Here is a 20,467-nt window from a genome sequence, read left to right on the forward strand (position 1 = left end):
TCGTGTCGGGATTGTGCCTCAGTAGTGATGAAGTGGATTGTTGGATGACTTTCGACATCGGATCGATACTTTACATCGTGCATTCCCTGAGAATTTCGGACATAATTGGTTTTACCTAGGAGCGTTGAGAAACGGAAAAGCCCTAAGTGAGTTGAATTTGGAAGATATGAAGCGGTTTTGTACTTTACGATGTGCATTCTCAAGGAATGGCGGGCACAGTTCGTGTTACTTGGAAGCGACGTGTTCTAGAAATCTTAGTTTGAGGAAGTTTGGGCGAGACCAGTTGTAGATACGAAATGACGATGCCACTCTGCAACATGCGTTCCCTAGGAATTGCGGGCAGAGTCGGCTCTACATCGAAATCTCGAGAAGTGGAAAAATCTTGACGCTACGAGTTGGTTGAGATCAACTAGAACCTTGAAACAATGACATCACTCTGCGACATGCGTTCCCTAGGAATAGCGGGCAGAGTCATATTGCAGTGGCAACTACTTGAAATATTCGAAGTGCGTGTTTGAGAAAGCAAGTAAGCGCTAGTGGTGACGACGATTCGTAAGTGGTAGTTGGCGGGAGCAAATCAATGTTCTCAGGCTCATTACCATTGAAGAAACTCGTGTGAATCGGTAGAATGAATCTTCGATGATTGTTCTATGAGTAACCTCCTTGCTTACCTCAATGACGAAGTCAAGTTCCTTAACCTTTGACCGTTAGCTCTACACCAAATTCTTCGGGCATTGACTTCATTTAAATTAGATAATTTCTTAAGTGACTCTTCGGTAGCAGACGATATTCCCACCAAATTTCCAAAAGGAGTTGCGATCCTTTTTGTTGTTGTAGTTGGATTTGGTTGATGAAGATCCATACTTGTTTGGATAAACAGACTTCTTGAACTTCACCTGGGTTTGGCACTAGACGGTAAATCCTAGCACCTTGTTCACATACTTTTTGGTGGAGGTAAACTTAGCCTCTTGCGTGTAGCCCAACTGACCAGTGCTTTTATCCACTAACTGTTCAGCTTTGTAACTTTTCAATGTAATGGCTTGAGACTACCATATTCATCATTGTACGAAGATCGAGCTTTACTTTGAACTTCTCTGGACTCATTGAGCTTTGGTTTGCCCAAGAGCATCACTTTGAGGTAGCCAATCGTGTCATTGCATGCTTACACAGACTGCTTTGTATCTTTCTTCTTCGTCATTCTGTTGGTTCAGAGGTTCTATGTTTAATTTTTGAACGTTGAAACAGCTCTCACAAAGTATTGTGAATTTCGAAATGTCTTTGGCCTCGTCAAACCTTATTAACAGTTCTTGACTATTTCTTGAGCTTATACCTATTTCCTTTTTGGCTAAGGAACCAGTCAACCTTACCGTGTTGATTAACCAAATAATCATAAACAGTGATTTCTATTTCTGCATCTTTACCTTCCTTCACTTGTTTGTTCTTGGCATGATTTCTCACTCATCCAGATATCTTGTACTCTAGTTTTGATAAACTTGTTTTGATCCTCAAATTCTTGAGTGTTCTTTTAGCCTGCTCTACATGGTTTCTCGCTCAATCAGTGAAGAATTCACGATCGATCAATTCGGCGAAAGTATGCACCCAATTCTTATCGTTTCAGACAGAAATGTTTGGGAGCATAATTTTTTCATAAGCTTACCCTACTAACCAGAAAGAGTTCTATGTGGTTGTGAGGTTGGAGTCGTCCTGTGGTAAGAGGCTGGTGAAGATTGTGGTGCAGGTGAGCAGTAGATTGCATCATTATCTTCACGCTGAATTGAATGGTCACCACTCATTATATTGCTACAATTAATAACCATCATATCGTACCTTGGTAAACCTTTTTGATGATGTGATGTGTTCGCCTCAACGTAGCTTTCCATTACCTTGACACCAGGATCCTTCGGTTCGTGAGCACGTGAGCGTGATGTTTGTGCGATCTTTTAGTAAGAGTTGGATGAAGGTTTGAGTACAGAAAGTCAACAAATTGTATCACCATCTTACTATAATTCATAGGCATCACATTGGTTTTCCAATGTTATGTGTCGTCTCAACTCATCTTTTCACTGTTCCGCTTCAAGACTCGTTTGTTATAAGTACGTGGTTATTGAAACACTTCTAGCAGATCTGTTTAGTGCACTCTGAGTTGGCACCATATCGTGGTCGAGGCGAGAATTGAATAATCTTTACATTTCTCTCGAAAGGTGTGTACTTTCATTTGTCTTAGGTTGATCACTTGAGAGTCCTTCTTTCTATCAACTTTGACCTTGTTTTACTAGAAATCTGCAACTAAGCAAAATTGGAGAGGTGGTTTGAGCACTACAATGATTCCCAAGAGATACTGCTTGTTGGGAAAGGTGACTTTTCATTTTCTGCTTGCTTGGCTTGATCTTTTGGGTATACTATTAGCATGGTAGCAACTTCCTTTGAATCCCAAGGTACAGTTTTCAAATGGGTTCTTTGTTGGCAAAACACTGGAGTAGTTGGTCACATTTGGAAGAATTGAGGAGGAAAGTATGCTTGATACTGGATAGAGTTTTATGACGACAGTTTCTGTTTTGTTCGGTTTGAGTACGCCATTTTTGCGGCATGGTACGAGAGTTCTACAGGCAATACTAGTTAGCAGAGGAGTATTGGGAACTAGTATTCGAAAGATTGAATTTACGACGCGTGAAATTGGGCACCCTCAGCAAATTATTGCTTGCTTATCGAGACAACAAATGTGTGATCGATATCACGGGCGCCCGACTGTGGTATTGAAAACTTATTCGTTGGGTTCGTTAAGCAAGTGGGCAGAAAGATTCGTCTTCAGCAGTTGGTACGGATTTGCTATTGTTAGGACTTGACCTAGAGACACATCTTTTCTCGGAGTACGTGACGTTCGTATACTTAGGCGAGGCCCACTCTTTTTTTTTTCAGTTTTGAGTTCAGTTTTGATTTTCAGTAAGTATTTTAACTTCCTTTTCTTTAATTATTTATTTTGTCGTTAAAATGTTTTGGGGGAGGTATTTCCATTTTCAGTTTTAAGTTAAGCGTGAGTTTTCGACCTATATGTTAGTACATATCTATTTTGACTATTTTGGTACTATAGTATTTTGCGTACTTATTTTTGAACTTACGTCTATATATGTTTTCGACTTTATATCTTATTAAAGTATGTTTCTACTTTTACACTGATGGGAAGAAAGTAAGAGCTTGGAGGCATGATAGAGGACTTGGCAACCCGCTCGCGACGGTGTGGCATATTCTCTTTGATGCACCCACTCTGACTTGAATTCTCTTTATACATATATTCTTCTTCCTATTTTCGAGTATTTCAGTTTAAGTTGTGAATTTAAATTTCGGGACGAAATTTTTTTAGGGAGGGTAGATTGTAACAACCCGTCCCGGGATTTACGTAAGAAAATGGGTATTTTTGTATTTTCACTAAGTTTGAAGGATACCTTCCTTTTTAAAATTGTTTTTGAACCTTAATTGGTGAGCCCAAGGGGCCCACCCCCTGTTTTGTCCCCCCTGCCGTGTCCCTCCTTTCTTCTTTCTTCTTCTTTTCCTTTCTTTTGTTTTGTTTTGTCTGCACCTTTTCCCTTCCTTCGAAACTCCCCCATTTCTCTCTTCTTCTTCCCCGTGAAACACACACACACACACACCCATGCCCACGCCTATAACTCTTTTCTAACCCCGTGGTGGTGTTTTGGACGTCAAACCACGAAGAAACCACCTCGGGAGACATTTCTCAGTTTTCCGGCGAGCACCGTCCCTTTCGAGGCAATTTCCGGCCAAACCACGGCGAGTTGGCCGGCGTGCAAGGTATCAATCTCTTCGTCTCGCTGAGTACTACAACTTTCCTTTTTGTTTCACCTAATTTCATTGAGTATTGAAGAAGTTATGCTCATTTGAATCTTACCCAGTTTCCGGCGGACACCCGTGGCTTCCAAGCTGTTTTCCGGCCAACTCCGGCCACAATGACGGGAACCAAGGGTATATTTCGATTCCTTACCTTCGGGGCTTCAATTTGGTATATTGAATGACATGTTTTGGTTGAGTTTTGAGCTCCAACGGAGCTTAGGAATTCTCCGGCCGAGAATCGGCCTTCTCCTTCCTTGGACTCCGGCGAACACCCAAGGCCTTAGGGCCGTGTGAACCAAGCCCAAAACCCTTTTTAATTGGGCCATTGGGCCGTGAGGTTAAAGCCCAAACCCAACCCACCTAAAACCCAAACCCAATTATCCTAACCCAAACCCTTTAGGCCCAACCCGGATCCAACCCAAGTCCAAACCCAATACCCAAACCCAATTCACCTAAAACCTAAACCCATTTATCCTAACCCAAACCCTAAAGCCCAAACCCGTGACCCTGAACCGTGACCCGGACCCTGACCCGTTGACCGTTGACCCGGTCAACGGTCAGCGTTGACTTTGACCGGTCAACGGTCAACGTTGACTTTGACCTCCGGGTTGACTTTTTCGATTTTCGTGCGGGACCCCTCCTAGGCTAATTTCGACGTCCTGAACCCGTTTCCGATGTCCGTTTTCCCAAATTCAATTGTTTGAGTAGAGTTTGACTAAATGTACCATTTATGTGCTTAGGGGCAATTATCGATGGCGTTTCCTTCTTCGCTAGATGACGTGGCTTTTCGACGGCGAAGTACTGTGAGTGGACCCCTTCTAAAAATGCATGTTTGATAGTAGAAATGCATACATGAAAAGCATGATTTGATGATTATGTTTTATGAAACGTTTTGAGATAACATGCTTACTAAGGCTAGTTTGAATTATTACTATTTTTCCTATAACCCATGTTCTTATAGAATATCTGATGGATGACGATATGATATTTAGAACATGTTTAGAACACTTCTTTATAGTATAGATGATGGATGACTTTATACTATGAAGTTGATTTTCAATATATGTATGTTCACTGGTTTTGTACTTACCTAGTGGTCCTTTCCGCTACGGGACGTAGGGATAGATCCGGTCCGTCCCGGGCGACGGTTTGGTGTTGGCATAGGGCCTGGAGTGTGTTTTCCTCTGACTGTCTGCTCAGAGACGGGGAGCCGGCACGGGGCCTGAAGTGTATTTTCCTCTGACTGTGTGCTCAGAGACGGGGAGCCGGCATGGGGCCTGAAGAGTTATATCGGACATTCACTAGTGTTTATTATTTATGCGAATTATGATTTGAGACATTGCACGACATGCTAGGTTTCGGAAAACCTATGTTTATCATTATATATATAAGTGTTTTCATAAAACCTGGGGGTTAGTATGTTGATAACTGTTTTATTATATTATATATATCAACTTGGTCCACTCATGTTTGTTTTGCGCCCCCTTCAGGACTTAGAATCGAGGCATACAATCCCGACGTTCAGGCACTTCCGCATCGGCATCTTCGTGTCCTCTCGGTGTAGGACCCACTCCTTCGTTTCATTCAATTTTATATTATTTTCTTTTAGTGTTCTAGATTAGTGGTGTGCTCTGAACACGGTCCTTATTTGCATATTCATTATTCTTTTATATTTATAAGCATTATTTATCCTTTGTTTTCAGCATTTGCACTCAATAAATGGCTTTCGTCACCCTCGGGTGTCGGCCAGCACGTGCCTATCCTGGTATTCGGGGAATATTGGGGTCGGGGCGTGTCAGATTGGTATTAGAGCCTAACCCTGGTCGCGAGTGTGCCGACGAGGACGTCGGGCCCCTAAGGGGGGTGGATTGTGAGATCCCACATCGCCCAGGGGTGATCCTTAAATGTATATTCCCATCCTACCTAGCACGAGGCCTTTTGGGAGCTCACTGGCTTCGGGTTCCATAGGAACTCCGAAGTTAAGCGAGTAGCACACGAGAGCACTCCCAGGATGGGTGACCCATCGGGAAGTTCTCGTGTGAGTTCCCAGAAACAAAATCGTGAGGGCGTGGTCGGGGCCCAAAGCGGACAATATCGTGCTACGGTGTGGAGCGGGCCCGGGAAGTGGTGCTACCCGGGCCGGGATGTGACAGAAGTGGCTTGTGACTTATTGTCAAGGGCCAAGGTTTTGTGTGCTTCCCTCTTTTCATTCTTCCCAGACCTTATTGTGGTTGCTTAACAGACATGTTAGTCTTTCTTATTACTACAAAAAGCCTCAAGAATTGGTTAAACCAATATTCTTAAGATACATTATGTACTTCGGAGCAATATTTGTTCATGCAAACTTTCACAAGGGCATCTTCATCTCTTTTATCGTAACAATTGAGAGTTAGGTCTAGGAAACGACGTAGCTAACTAATAAGCTAAGCTCTTCTCATGCTTTTGGCAAGTATTGTTAGAGTTGGGTTGTGGCAACCTCTCTTCATTCTACAAGACTACAAATACTTACAAAATTTGGTCGCCAGATCTTTCTAAGTTTGGATAGAACTTGGTATTAGTGTAGTATATCATGTATAAACACGATCAGTCAGACTCTTTGACAATTTTCGAATGGGGATATTATGATCGTTGTCTTGAGGTTGTAATGAAGAATCTTATATGCTTCTTTGGCCTATCATTTCTTCCATCAAAGTGACAAAGCTAGGAATTTCACAATTTTCGGTTATTGTGGTTGACGAACAATCTTCCCATCTTTGGAATTACAGTGTAATTCCTTTTCTAGCATGACAATCACATATATTTGGATGACACAAGATGGTGATTTTGTTCAAACCCTTTTTTGGCAACTACATCCAACTCCTCGTGCTGTATAAGTGTGATGGAAGGGTTACAGTTGTAGTTAGGTTTTGAACAATGGGAGGATATGGTGGTTTAAAGAAGAATATTTTAAGGGAAGATTAGAAAATGAGAAGATCTGAGCGTGAAAATAAGGGATTTTCTAACACTCATAAGTAGCTTGTTCTGCTTGTTGCGTTGTGTTCATCAAACCAAACAATATAGCTTCAACTTATGGGCGCTTGAATCTTTGAAAACCTAGCTTGAAACTCCTTTGGTCTTCTTTCCTCTTCTTGTTTTTCCAAGTCTTCTCTTTCGTTTTCGATTGTTCCAGCTACGTCATTACTTTTTGGTGTAATACTTTAGAGAAGCAGTAGCTCCGTGAAAACTAGAGGCAACCATACTGCCCAAAGACTTTCTCTTCCTGCAACAAACTTTACACTAGAATACTATTTTTGATGCCGTTCCTTCTTGATTTCTCACTTGTTTTCATGTGTAAGCTACGAAAGGTAAAATTCCTTTTTGCAATAAGTCAAAACAAAGTTCAGGGTCCTAGGTGAAATTAGGTTTTGATGGGTGTGGTTAGAGTTTAAGGTATTTAGTTGGTTTATAGAGAATGTAAAGATTTCATCTTTCTTAGCTACCTCCCCACATAAAATTAAGAGAGTGAGCTTGAGTTTTGGTGCTCCCAAGAATCATAAAACCCCTAACAAACTTGAATTTTCACATGGACTCAATGGGCTATCGTAACAGTCAGGACTGATGTAGAGATTTTTGAGGTCTGGGACGATGCAAAAAAATGTGCCCTCACTTCATATAAAAAAATTATTTGTTTTTAGACGTAAAACATTGATAAAATTATATTTAGAAAAGCACTTCAAACTCAATAATTTAGAAACATAGAAAAACTAATTTATTTTGTATCGAGAGAAGGAAACAAAAAAACTTCAGGTTTACATGTAGATAAATTATGAGTTTTGTCTTCCATCTGAACTTTTAAAGTGTTTTTGTATAAATCGTGAGATGTTTTTTCTTATTTACTAACCTCGTCAATATAAGACTAAAAAAATAATGATATTTTTGAGTCTTCAAGGATATGTATAAGTAATGAATGGGCACCAAATTAAACCTTTTGATTTGCAAATTTGGTCTAAAAATTTAGTCTACGCATTACCCTTTGTTGAAAATTAGACTTGAATTGAAATGAATGTTTAAAAAATAGCATCCCACATATTTATTAGCTAGTAATTAAAAATAAATTAACAACCAAACAAAAATTCGTAAAAATTGAAAAAAATAAACATGCACATAGCCTTTCGAACTTAAGACCCCTCATCCTAATTTTAAATACAAAAATCATTGCTTCTAATCAAACTTCTAATCATTTAGCCAAATTTTATGAATTTATACTGTTATGAAAGAAAATTTGTAAAAATTGGAATTTAAATAAGCACACATGGTGTTTTGAACCCAAAACCTCCTCATTAATTTTAAACAATAAAATCACCGATTCTAGTTAAATTTCTTTGTTATTAAACCAAATTTTTTATAAATTTATACTCTTATGAAAATGTATATAAATATGTCACACTAATAATTTTGGTGCCCCTAATTTTTTTGGGCCCCGGACAATTGCCCTACCAGCACTGGGCCTGGGACGGCCCTGGTACCAGTCCACATCGTAACTTAAACTTACTCATCAAACACCCTTATTTGGCTTGGCCCATTTAAGTGTGTGAAGTGATTTGACAAGGTAAAAATGGCTTGGCGTGACTTGAATTTAGATGGTAGGTATCAGTGAATTAATATGTTAATGTACTATAATGTTATTTTATAGAGTCACGGTTATTGGTGTTGATTTGAATGTTGTGCCAGCTGGTAGTGAGGACGTTTCCCCTAATCATGCGCCTTAGTTAAGCTCTAGGTCTCTCGATGGTGTGGCAGACAGTGGGTTGGAACTATGTGGGCCTCGACTTCTCTCCCAACCAGGCCCAGGTCAGCATTTTTGCCCTTGTGGACCACAATGTAAACCGTGACCATGATGGTAGACGTTTCAGGTTTTCCTAGGGTTGGGAATTTTGAACTGGGCTCAGATCCTTTCAATCTTATGCCAATTATTGAGCAGCTTTAACAAAAGCGAAGGAAGAAATCGTGTAGACATCGCAGAAATGGTGGTTTTCTAATAGGTAGCTCGCTATCTATTCCCCAAGATAATCTCAGGTTGCCATTGTCGGAGCTTGGAAAACGTCTTCAAAGGGAAGGTTAGGAGTTAGAGGCCCCTCCCGGATGACGTAGGAAACTCATGGATAAGGTGGAGACACTTATTTTATTGGCGAAGGTTGACGGAGTTTAACCCCGCCAGGCAAAATGAGTTGCTTTAGTTGGATCTGCTAGGGGCTTGGGAACCTCCGTGCAGTTCATGTGCTTCAACGCCTAATTCATAGTAAAGATCCCATGGTAGTGTGCCTAAGCAAGACTAAAAGCAATGCTTGTCAGATGGAACGCCTACGCTTTAAATTGAACTTTGATCAAAGTTTTACAGTAGATAGTAGAGGTAACTCGGGTGGGTTATGTGTGTTATGGAAGGAAGAGCTTAACTTGAACTTGCGATCTTACTCACATAATCATGTAGATTTTGATGTTAGGGTGCCAAGGGATGTGAAATATTGGAGGTTCATTGGAATTTATGGTTTTTCAGCAGTGAGTGATCGGGCTAAGTCTTGGCAGATACTTGGCACCTTATGTGGGAATGTGACTCATCCTTGGCTCTGTATTGGTGACTTTAATAAGATTCTCCAAGCTAATGAACAGGAAAGGAGTAATCCTTGGAGCAATGGATAAATGGAGAGCTTTTGGGAAATAGTGAAGAAGTGTAGGTTCATTGATTTGGGCTATTATGGGAATAAGTACACTTGGTTCACTACGAGTGGCGGTGGTATTAAGGTGGGGCTGGACCGTGCATTTAGAATACAACTTTTGAATAAGACATCTTCTGATCATGTTCTAATTTTATTAACTTGGGAAGGAAGTAATATTAACCTAGGGAAGAGGCTTTTCCATTACAAGGAGGCTTGGAATATGCACGAGGGATGCGTTGAGGTGATTTGGAATGAGTGGGAATTAAATGTGGAGGGCTCGCCAATATATCAGGTTATGGAGAAAATCAAAGCAACAAGGATAATGTTGACAAATTGGGCTCGTAGTAATGCCAGGATGAGGCCGCGAGAGATTAGGGAAATTGAAGACAAGCTTACTAGTCTGTTGGGTTACCCTTTCACGGAGGAGTCGATTGAACATAAGAAGTCCCTTATTGGAAGGTTGAATTTTTTGCTAGAGCAAGAGGAATTATTTTGGTGCTAAAGGGCGAAGGAGAATTGGGTCAGGCTCGATGATCGCAACACTAAGTACTTCCACCAGAAAGCTAATAGAAGACAAAAGCAAAATTGGTTGCATGGGTTGATGGATGACAATGGTTTGCGGCATAAGGACCAAGGGGGTATGGTATGTGTGGTGGTTAATTATTTCACCATGTTATTCAAGTCTAATGAGGTTGTTGATTTTGAAGATATTTTATGTAATGTTGCACCGTCGGTTACGAAAGAGATGAACTCTGAACTTAGGAGGCCTATCACAGATGAGGAGGTGAAGTGTGCTGTATTTCAAATGCGTCCTACTAAGGCTCCTAGACCCAATGGTATGTCACCTGGTTTCTATCAAAAACATTGGGCAACTGTAGGGGCTGATGTTTGTAATGGCATTCGAGAAATGGTGTCATCGGGGCATATCCTTCGCAAAATTAACTATACACACATTACTTTGATTCCCAAAGTTAAGGAGGCGACTAAGATGTCTCAGTTGCATCTTATCAGCCTATGTAATGTGTTGTATAAAATTTTGGCGAAAGTTTTAACTAATAGATTGAAAACCATTCTCCCTCATATCATTTCACCTACTCAAAGTGCTTTCATTCTAGGAAGGTTGATTTCAAATAATTACTTAGTAGCAGTGGAGGTTGCTCATTACAGGCACAAAAGGGCTTCAAGGTTGAATGGGCTTATGGTGTTGAGGCTGGATATTAGCAAAACATATGATAGACTGGGGTGGAAGTTCTTGAAGGCTATAATGAGGCGCATGGGTTTCTCTTCGAGATGGATCCATACGATAATGATATGTGTGTCTACCGTGACTTATTCTTTCAAGCTGAATGGCGATCCAGTTGGGTATGTGCAACCTGGTAGGGGAGTTCAATAAGGGGATCCACTTTCCCCCTATTTATTTGTTATGTGTGCCGAAGGATTACGGTTTTCCTCACAAAAGCAAAAGCTGAAGGCATTTTGAAGGGTATCAAAGTATGTCGCCAAGCCCTGAGCATCCATCATCTATTTTTTGCATATGATAGTTTTTTGTTTGCTAGGGCTACATTACAGGAATGTCAGAGTATTAAGCATGTTTTGGGAGTGTATGAGTTGGCATCGGGGCAGGCCGTGAATTTTGAGAAAAGTTGCGTGTTCTTTAGTAACAATCTCCCCAATGTTGATAAACAACTTCTTGCTCACTGTTTGGGAGTGAAGAGAGTGGAGTTTCACGATAGGTACTTGGGCCTACTGGTGCTTATTAGAAATTCGAAGAAGGAAGCTTTTTCGTATGTCAAAGATTGGCTTTGGAAGAAACTTCAAAGTTGGCGTGGGGGCTTGTTGGGTTGCGCGGGTCGGGATATGCTTGTAAAGACAATGGCTCAAGCACTCTTTATATATTTTATGCAATGCTTTCTTCTTGCCAAATCGTTCTGTGAAGAACTGAATGTGATGATTGCACGATTTTGGTGAAGTGGTGATCCGGGCTAGAGGAAAATCCATTGGCTCAACTGGAGACAATTATGTAAGCCTGAATTAGAAGGGGGGCTGAGATTCAAGGATTTTTATGCTTTCACCTAGCATTGTTGGTGAAATAAGCTTGGAGGTTTACCCACCAACCTGATTCCCTCGTATATTGTATTTTTAAGCACGGTACTTCCCAAATACTGAGTTTCTTAATGCTCCGGTTAATGCCAATGGGTCGTATGCATGAAGGAGTATTGCGGCTGCGAGGCAGGTGATAATTAAAGGGCATCAGTGGCAAGTGGGAGATGGGGAAAATATCAAGATTTGGCATGACAACTGGCTACCAAGAGATTCCTATTTTAAAGTGCTAAGTCATATGCCGGTGAACTGGGATAACAAGGCTACGGTGGACAAGCTTATAGTTTCACACTCACGGCAATGGAATGTTGAGCTGCTTCAAGAGTTATTCTTTCAGGAAGAGGTGGAACAAATCTTAAATATTCCATTAAGCTTCCAGACAATTGGAGACAGACGAGTTTGGCACTACGAGTGTCATGGGAAGTTCTCGGTGCGGAGTGCTTATCATGTCGATAGGGAGATTGTCTCTGCGGGTAGGGATGGTGCGAGCGTCTCGCCTTCTTTGCCAGATGATGGTTGGGATAGGTTGTGGAGGAAGCTGTGGAATGCTCATGTACCAGGGAAAGTCAAGATTTGTGCTTGGAGGGCATGCTTGGATGCCCTACCTACAAGTCAAATCTCATTAAATAGAAAGTGAATGTGGATAATCTATGTCTGCTTTGTGGGTCATCTGATGAGTCGACAGAACATGTGGTGATGGATTGTAGTTTGGCAAAGGCTACGTGGTTTGGCGGACTAGGTCTTAGATCTGTCGATGGGGATGGTCAACAATTTTTGCAGTGATTGTTAACCACAACTATTCAATCTTCCTCATCGGGCTTTGAGCTATGTTTGATGGTCATTTGGATGCTGTGGAAGAATAGGAATGATATGGTGTGGAATGGAGCAGGGTTGTCGTCATAGGAATTGGTGGTCCGATCGGAGAGTTGGTTGCAGGAGTATCAACAATGGCACAGGTCATCTTCAAAGAAATCCAACTGTCCTGTCCAACGGTGGAGTAAGCCAGGTGTTGGTTGGGTCAAATGCAATTTTAATGGTGCCTGAGTTCAACACGAGATGAAAGGTGGCTATGGTGTTGTTTTGAGGGATCATGAAGAAGATCTCATAGCAGCAGCAACTGGCTTTAGTGGAAGTGGAAGGACAAGTTCTGCTTTCGAGGCTGAGTTACTTGCTGCACGTCAAGCAATGTTATTGGTTCAAGAACGTTGTCCAAGTGATTCCAGTATCATCTTCGAGGGTGACTCTAGCTTGGTACTGGCTGCCATGAAGGGCCAAGATGACGATTGCTTGCTGATAGGGCCTATAATTAACAATCTTCATTATCTACTTCAGTCTTTTCCTCAATGGATGGTCACCCATATGCCGAGGGAAGGCAACTCTACTGCACACCGTCTTGCTCGTATGGGTGTAGGTAGTAACCAATCATTTTTATGGTTTGAAGACCCTCCTGATTTGATTAGGGATATTTTGTTTGAAGAAAGTTTATAATTTTGATGTATTTTCTTTTGAGGATAGGTTATTTTCGTTGTGCGGGACACTCTTTTCCCTTTGACCAAGTTGAAAGCCCCACCAAGGTTTTATTGAGGCTCATTGTGCACATTATCCTCATATTGTACGTGTTCAATTTGATTTGCAATGAATATCGTACTTCTTTCAAAAAAAAATAAAAAATAAAAATAATACTCACTATTACAGCACCCGACTTCAAAGAAATTTCAGAAATATTTCAGCTTAAAATTTCATTTAAAAAAAGAGTTGAAACTGTAAGTTTCAATCATGTAGCAAATTTGATAGACTTTTTGCTCGCATACAGTCAATTCAATAGCAAAGAGTTATTGAAGTCTAATTTTTAGACAGATATATTCCAAAACTTAAGGAGATAATTGTTAACAAACTATCTCAGCTCAATAATCACTTTCAATTATGTAGCTTGACAGATTTTCTGATTGCAAAAATTGCTAATTAACTTAATATTTGCTTTAAACTGCATGGTTAAACACCCTATAAATTCACTCACTTGATCCCCTCACTCCATATCTCTCTTTTCAGTTTCTCGCCGATCTCTCTCAAGAAAAAGAAGTACAGGACGAAAAGAGAAGATGAGTTTCCGTGCAGCTGAAGCTATAATGCTCTTGCAACTCTCTATGCTTTTATTTAGCAGCTTCATTGTGTTAGGTCAAAACCTTCACCCGATAGTTTCCCCGGCTCATATCCTCCTAATCACCGCCATGGCCACCACCACTACCATCACACACTGAGCTACTCATAGGTGCACCCTCCAACCCACTCTCCCGTTCATCCTCCAAGCCATGCTCCGGTTCACCCACCACCAGTTCACTCACCTAGCAATTCACCGGTTCACCTGCTAGGCCATGCACCGGTTCGCTCACCAAGCCATGTACCGGCTCACTCAACTAACCGTTCACCAATTCATTCACCTAATCGTTCACCCACCAAACCAAGCAGCGGCTCTCTCACCAAGCCATGCACCGGCTCAACCACCAAGTAACCGCGCTCCCAATAGTGCACTAGTTCCCTCACCTGCTCGCACCCCGGTTCAACCCCCTAGTCATTCTCCATCTCCCCAGGCACCACCAAAGAGATTCATAGCAGTTGAAGGAGTTGTGTTATTGCAAGTCCTGCAAGTACTCTAGGTTTGACACCCTCGTGGGTGCCTCGCCACTTCAAGGTTAGTCCAAGTTAGCTTTCGTTATATATTTTTATACCACATATGACATTTCTATTTCACAAAACTGATTTCATTGTTGAATGTTGACACACTGTCTAACACATTGAACAGTTGATCATGATTAATTCCATTACTCTTCCAAGAAAATATGCCTATTGATCCACATGTTTACTACCATAATTACCAATTTTTAGGGTTTAGATCTTTTATTAATTTTTTTTTATTTTTTTAGATTTCATCTTTCATTTTTCTGTGGCAGATGTTACTGTAAAGCTCTTGTGCAACAATTCTAAGAACCCAATGGTAGTTAAAGCCAAGACAGACAAGAGAGGCTATTTCTTCATAGCAGCCCCCAAGAACATCACCACCTCTTTGTCGCATAAGTGCAGGGTCTCACTTTTTACATCACCGTTGACCTCTTGCTCGAAGCCGACTAATTTCCACGCGGGACAGAAGGGTGCGATCTTGAGGCCAGTGAAGGCATTTGTCACCAAAAAACTCCCGTTCAGTCCCTACTCAGTTGGTCCATTTTCCCTTGAGCCTAAATGCGTCTCTCATTAATTTTACAGATCCTGTTCTCTTTTATTCTGTTACCACTTCGGAATAATGTGCCATTGTTAAGGTCATCCCAAACATGCTGATTGAAATTAGTACTCTTTTATTTGTGTTTCAATAATATGAATGTGGTAAATTTATTATCAACAGATTTTTTAGTGCTTTTTTTTTTCTTCCATTAATTGGTATTGATGAGGAAATTAGTAATTTTTCTTTTAATCACAAAAACATTGTACCTAAATTGGGTCTCACATTTGTAATTTCCTTGAATATTTTTCGGCCAATCCTTAATCTCATTAGCCTCTCGTCCCTGCTCACATATATGTTAAGTGGCTTTTTCTATTTTTGTGTGACATGAAGAAAGTACAGAAACATGAGGGATGAATGTAAACAATGTAAAATAGCTTTTTATTTTGGATTTTTTGAATTTTATTATGCGTGTATTTTCTTTTAATGTAACGAATGAATAATGTACATCATTGGGTTCTTCAATGATGTAGCATGCATTAATTCAAAAATATTGTTTGTATAGCAATTGTCAAGGACTTTGAAGCAAATCACAACATGACCCGTCTCCGAAGACCAAAAACACCAACGCTAGTCGTTGCAACCTTACTATAATTTGCAGCGTCACAAGATTATTGTATTGTTTTATAATCAAATACCAATTATCCATGAGCGATCACTACACCTTTTGCATGTGGCAGAAAGTAACTTCCACAAAATTTACTCTATTAGTTTTCCAGGCAGGGATGCCCATTGTTAAATCATATAAAATAATGAAACAAATTACAAAAGATAAACATTAGGAAACGATAACTTACGTTGATGTGGCAAATCATATAAAATAATGAAACAACAACAAAATAAATACTTATCTTTTTGTAGAGCAAAAACCGCTCTTCGTCGATCCTTGATTAGAATAAGATTTTAAATTGAGATGTGTAAGTTTGTTGTTCTTAAGAGTAGATTTCGCCTCTCGGAGACAATGTCTAGGTGTAGCATGTTACAACACCATACTCTCCAAGATACAACCTATATGTGATCCTTGTGTATGTACACTTGCAATACTTGAATCTACGAACAACTCGATTATTTCCTTTGATTTTAGAACATCAAAACAAACAAGGAGAATAGCTTATAGTGGACAAAAAGGATTCCAATCATACAAAGAATATTGAATCAAAATCTAAAAAGAAAGGGATTGATTTCACATTGTGTGTAGGAAAACGTTGGTCATTTACTATGTATATAAAGTTGGAGAATTAAAGAAATAATTGTCAAATTAATAATCAAATGAAGAGAGGAATGGTTGCAAAAGTGCCAACGTCCCAATTCTTTTGAAATCGTAGGTAATAATGCCAACGTTATTGACTCGAATTTTAATTCAATTAATAAATGAATGTGAAGGAAAATGCATGAATTGTCACAATCAAATGTAATTCTAGTAATTATACATCAAAAAACAATAGAATGTATTGTAAATGAATGGTTAAGTTTAATCAATAAATCAATATTACTTGTAACAAATTAAATAGATTAGTTGAATCCCGCTAGGATTTTAGCATAAGGAAATATTATACTCTCAAAATACTTGTTTAATAATAATCCCCACCCTTCCTATATATATATTCCTTGTCCATGGACTTGCTGCTCCAACGGTCTTCAAAATAATAGATATTAGTAAACACAGTATCGAGGACTCGAGATGTCTAAATTTTCTTTCTTCCATTTCTTCCTCCTTGTTCTTGTTTTCTCAAGTTTCCTTGGTTTATCCTATCGCATTGTTTCGGTTTTTCTCCATTTTTTTTCCTTTTGTATATTTGATTTGTGGAAACCCTGAATCAAATACAGGGGAGAAGTTTATCACTAATACTTTTACAAATTTGGTTCACATGCATGTACGCAATTAATTTTATGAATTAAATCAATAAGATCTTTTAACAAATTAAATAGATTATTTGAATGTAGCTAGGATTTTAGTACAAGGAAATAGTATAATCTCAAAATACTCGTTCAATATTAATCCCCTCTCTCCCTATATATTGTCCATAGACACTTGTAATTTACCATCCCACAAAGTGAAATACAAATACTTTATTAGCTAATAAACACAAGTGCTAGAGATGTCTAAATTTTCATTCGTCCATTTCATTCTCCTTGTTCTTATTTTCTCAGGTATGTTTGGCTTATCCTTTGTAGTTATTTTGGAGTTTTAGTTTGTTTTTTCTTTTGGGTTATAATAATTTCAAAATCATTGTGTTTTCTTGCATATGTTGATTCAAAGTGCTTCCTAGAATTTTATCTCAAATATTTTCATTAACATGTTAAAGACTAGGTATAGTGATTTTGACGATACAACAAATGTTAAATCCCAAAATTATTTTGGCAAGTCAGTTTAGCATGATGCTTTCAACAATACTAGCTATTTTAACTAGTGTATTTGAGATGCCTGATTGTAAATAGTTAAGAAACATGAATGTAATCTTCGTACTCTATAGCCTCTCTCTTACCCCCTTTTCCTTTTTCTTCAATTAAGTTAGGAGCTTGAGTTAAATAACACACACACAAACCATGTTATATTTTATTACGCTTTATAAATTAAATTAAATTAAAATTTGGTTTATATTTTGTGAAAAACAAAACTTATTCGCGCTTATTCAACTGTCTTATAATTTTGTAGTTGCATTGAAGCATGGAAACTTGTGACAAGTTTACGCACAAAAGAGATGCCGAGAGTTATTGTATCCAAGCAATTGCACGTTATTGGATTGCGGGGAGAAGTGCTTTAACAAACACCATGACCAAGGACATACATGCATTGCCAATCCTGCAGGCACTGACTATGCCTGTTACTGCATCTATAACTGTTGATGTCTCTGCTGGTGGTACTTCTTTTGACCCTGATGTACTCTCTTTTGGTATATTCAGGTTAAAATATAAAATGAAAGTCTAGCTTCTATTAACGATGGAATAATCTACATACTGTAAAAGAGAGGCAATTGGCCAGAATTACAATAAGATTCTCTTTTTAGCATAGTCTTTCTTCAAAGATTGGTGGTCAACACACAGTTGTATGATTTCAGTTTACCTTTTACACTCTATTCTCTATCATGGAAGCGGCAGCAGCTCCTATGGGCTGAAACATCTAAAACCACAAATATTCCACTTGCACAAAACCAAAGAAATCAAAATCTTTGCCAAAATTCCCTCAAATTTCTTTTCTTGGTAACCGTAGGCTCAATTTCTCAGAATTATTATTAAAAATCACAATGTCTTCATATTTCACTGTTGAAAGATCAAAGAGTCCTATCACGCTAGCAAAACTAATGTTAGCCGTGGTGATGAAATGAGTTTATATGTGACATGAAGAATGCATACAAGTAGTGAGGGATGTAGGATTTTAACATTGAGTGGTCCCAATATAAAAGCTCCGATGATAATAACATTGAAAAATTAAACAATAGACTACAAACTTTCCATTCATAAGCTTTGTACAAACAATACTGCAAGCTACAAAGACTAAATTTTTATCCACGATGAGGTTTCATTCTTTGAAAACATATCATGATAGTTTCATTGTTAATACAAGAAAAACATATCAATGATGATTTGAAACTATCCAAAATTGGAGTTTAACTATCCAAAATTAGAATTGAACTATTTGGAATAGGGTTGTCTGAATTGATCGATGATGATTTTCGCTTGTAATATAATTTCATACTTCTAATTTCTACACATCAATTAATCAAAATAAAAACTAGGGTTAATTACAAAAAACTACCTCAAGTATGGGTCAAATGACACTTTCATACCTCATCTTTTAAAATTGACAATGTCATACCTCATTTTACGAATTTGTGTCAATGTTATACCTTCCGTTAGTTTGGCCGTTTATTCTCAGTTAAATGCTGACGTGGCTTGATCTGGGACCCATTTTTATTAAAAAATTAATAAAAAAAATTATTAAAAACAAAAAAAATCATTTAATATTATTTAAATATTAAAATAATAAAAAAATTATTTAAAAAAAAAAAAAAAAAAACCAACGTCAATCTCCCTTCCCCCCCCCCGCCCTCTCTCCCTTCTCCCCATCTTCATCTTCTTCCCCTTTCTGCAACTACAACCCAGAAAAACAGAAGAGAAAAAAAAAAAAAAATCAATTTGTTTTCCTTGCTCCTCACCCCCTCTTCTCCCCACACCCACGCACCCAACCTCCCCACCTTCGCACCCCAACCTCGCACCCACTATCTACAACCCCTAAAAAAAAAAAAAAAAAAAAAACCCAGAAAAAAAAAACCCATTCTCCTGGGCGAGGAGAAAATGGGCGGCGGGGGTCCGGGTGGGGGGAGGGGGGGAGAGGGGGGGTGGGGGAATGGGTGTGGAGAGGAGAGGGTGGGTGTGAGGGGGGCGAACTGGGTTGCTGCTGTTTGTTTTTTTTTTTTTTTTTTTTCTTCTTCTTCCCCTTCTGCAGAGGACGAACTGGGGGGGGGTTTTTTTTTTTTTTTTTTTTTTTTTTCTTCTTCCCCTTCTGCAGAGGACGAACTGGGGGGGTTTTTTTTTTTTATTTTTTTTTTTTTCTTCTTCCCCTTCTGCAGAGGACGAACTGGGGGGGGGGGTTTTTTTTTTCTTCTTCCCCTTCTGCAGAGGACGAACTGGGGGGGTTTTTTTTTTTTTTCTTCTTCTTCTTCTTCCCCTTCTGCAGAGGACGAACTGGGTTTTTTTTTTTTTTTTTTCCTTCTCTCTTCTTCCCTCTTCTTCTTCTTCTTCTTCTTCTTTCTTCTTCTTCTTCTTCTGCAGGGGGACGAACTGGGCTTTTTTTTTTTTTTTTTTTTTTTTTTCTTCTCTCTTCTTCTGCTTCCCTCTTCTTCTTCTTCTTCTTCTTCTGCGGGTTAGGTTGGGGGGGGGGGTGGGGTTGGGTGGGAGTGGACGGGTTTGCTGCTGGTTTTTTTTTTTTCTTTTTTCTCTTCTTCTTCTTCTTCTTTCTCCTTCTTCTTTTCTGGGTTGCTGGGTTGCAGGAAGATGATGGGGATTAGAGAGGGGGAGATGCACGAAATAACCATGGACCTACAGAAAAAACCCAGAAAAAAAAAAAAGAAAAAAACCCAGTTCGTCCCCCTGCAGAAGTAGAAGAAGAAGAAGAAGAAGAAGAAGAAGAAGAGGGAAGAAGGGGGAAGAAGAAGAAGAGAGAAGAACAAAAAAAAAAAAAAAAAAAAAAAAAAAAAAGCCCCAGTTCGTCCCCCTGCAGAAGAAGAAGAGGAAGAAGAAGAAGAGGGAAGAAGAGGGAAGAAGAAGAAGAGAGAAGAAAAAAAAAAAGGGTCTTTATAATTTTAATATTTAAATAATATTAAATGATTTTTTTTGTTTTTAATAATTTTTTTATTAATTTTTTAATAAAAATGGGTCCCGCATCAAGCCACGTCAGCATTTAACTGAGAAATAAACGGCCAAGCTAACGGAAGGTATAACATTGACACAAATTCGTAAGATGAGGTATGACATTGTCAATTTTAAAAGATGAGGTATGAAAGTGTCATTTGACCCAAACTTGAGGTAGTTTTTTGTCATTAACCCTAAAAACTATATC

The 20,467-nt window shown here is 39.1% G+C and overlaps 1 protein-coding gene across 1 annotated transcript; it reads left to right on the forward strand.

Annotated features, from left to right (window-relative positions):
* Nucleotides 1–17,006: 17,006 nt before the first annotated feature.
* Nucleotides 17,007–17,754, forward strand: LOC108865652 (putative defensin-like protein 165). Its single transcript, XM_048576668.1, has 2 exons — nt 17,007–17,058; nt 17,594–17,754. The coding sequence occupies exons 1-2, from the start codon at nt 17,007–17,009 to the stop codon at nt 17,752–17,754; spliced, it is 213 nt and encodes a 70-aa protein (XP_048432625.1).
* The last annotated feature ends 2,713 nt before the right edge of the window (nt 17,755–20,467 follow it).

This window comes from the organism of the source record quoted next, unplaced genomic scaffold, assembly GCF_019419815.1.
Source record: "Pyrus x bretschneideri cultivar Hongxiangsu unplaced genomic scaffold, Pyrus_bretschneideri_v1 Contig9, whole genome shotgun sequence".
NCBI lineage: Eukaryota > Viridiplantae > Streptophyta > Magnoliopsida > Rosales > Rosaceae > Pyrus > Pyrus x bretschneideri.

Coding starts and splice junctions, on each gene's coding strand:
- LOC108865652 (XM_048576668.1), top strand. CDS start 17,007: ATGTCTAAATTTTCATTCGTCCATTTCATTCTCCTTGTTCTTATTTTC. Junction 17,059..17,593: donor CCTTGTTCTTATTTTCTCAG/GTATGTTTGGCT, acceptor ACTTGTGACAAG/TTTACGCACAAAAGAGATGC.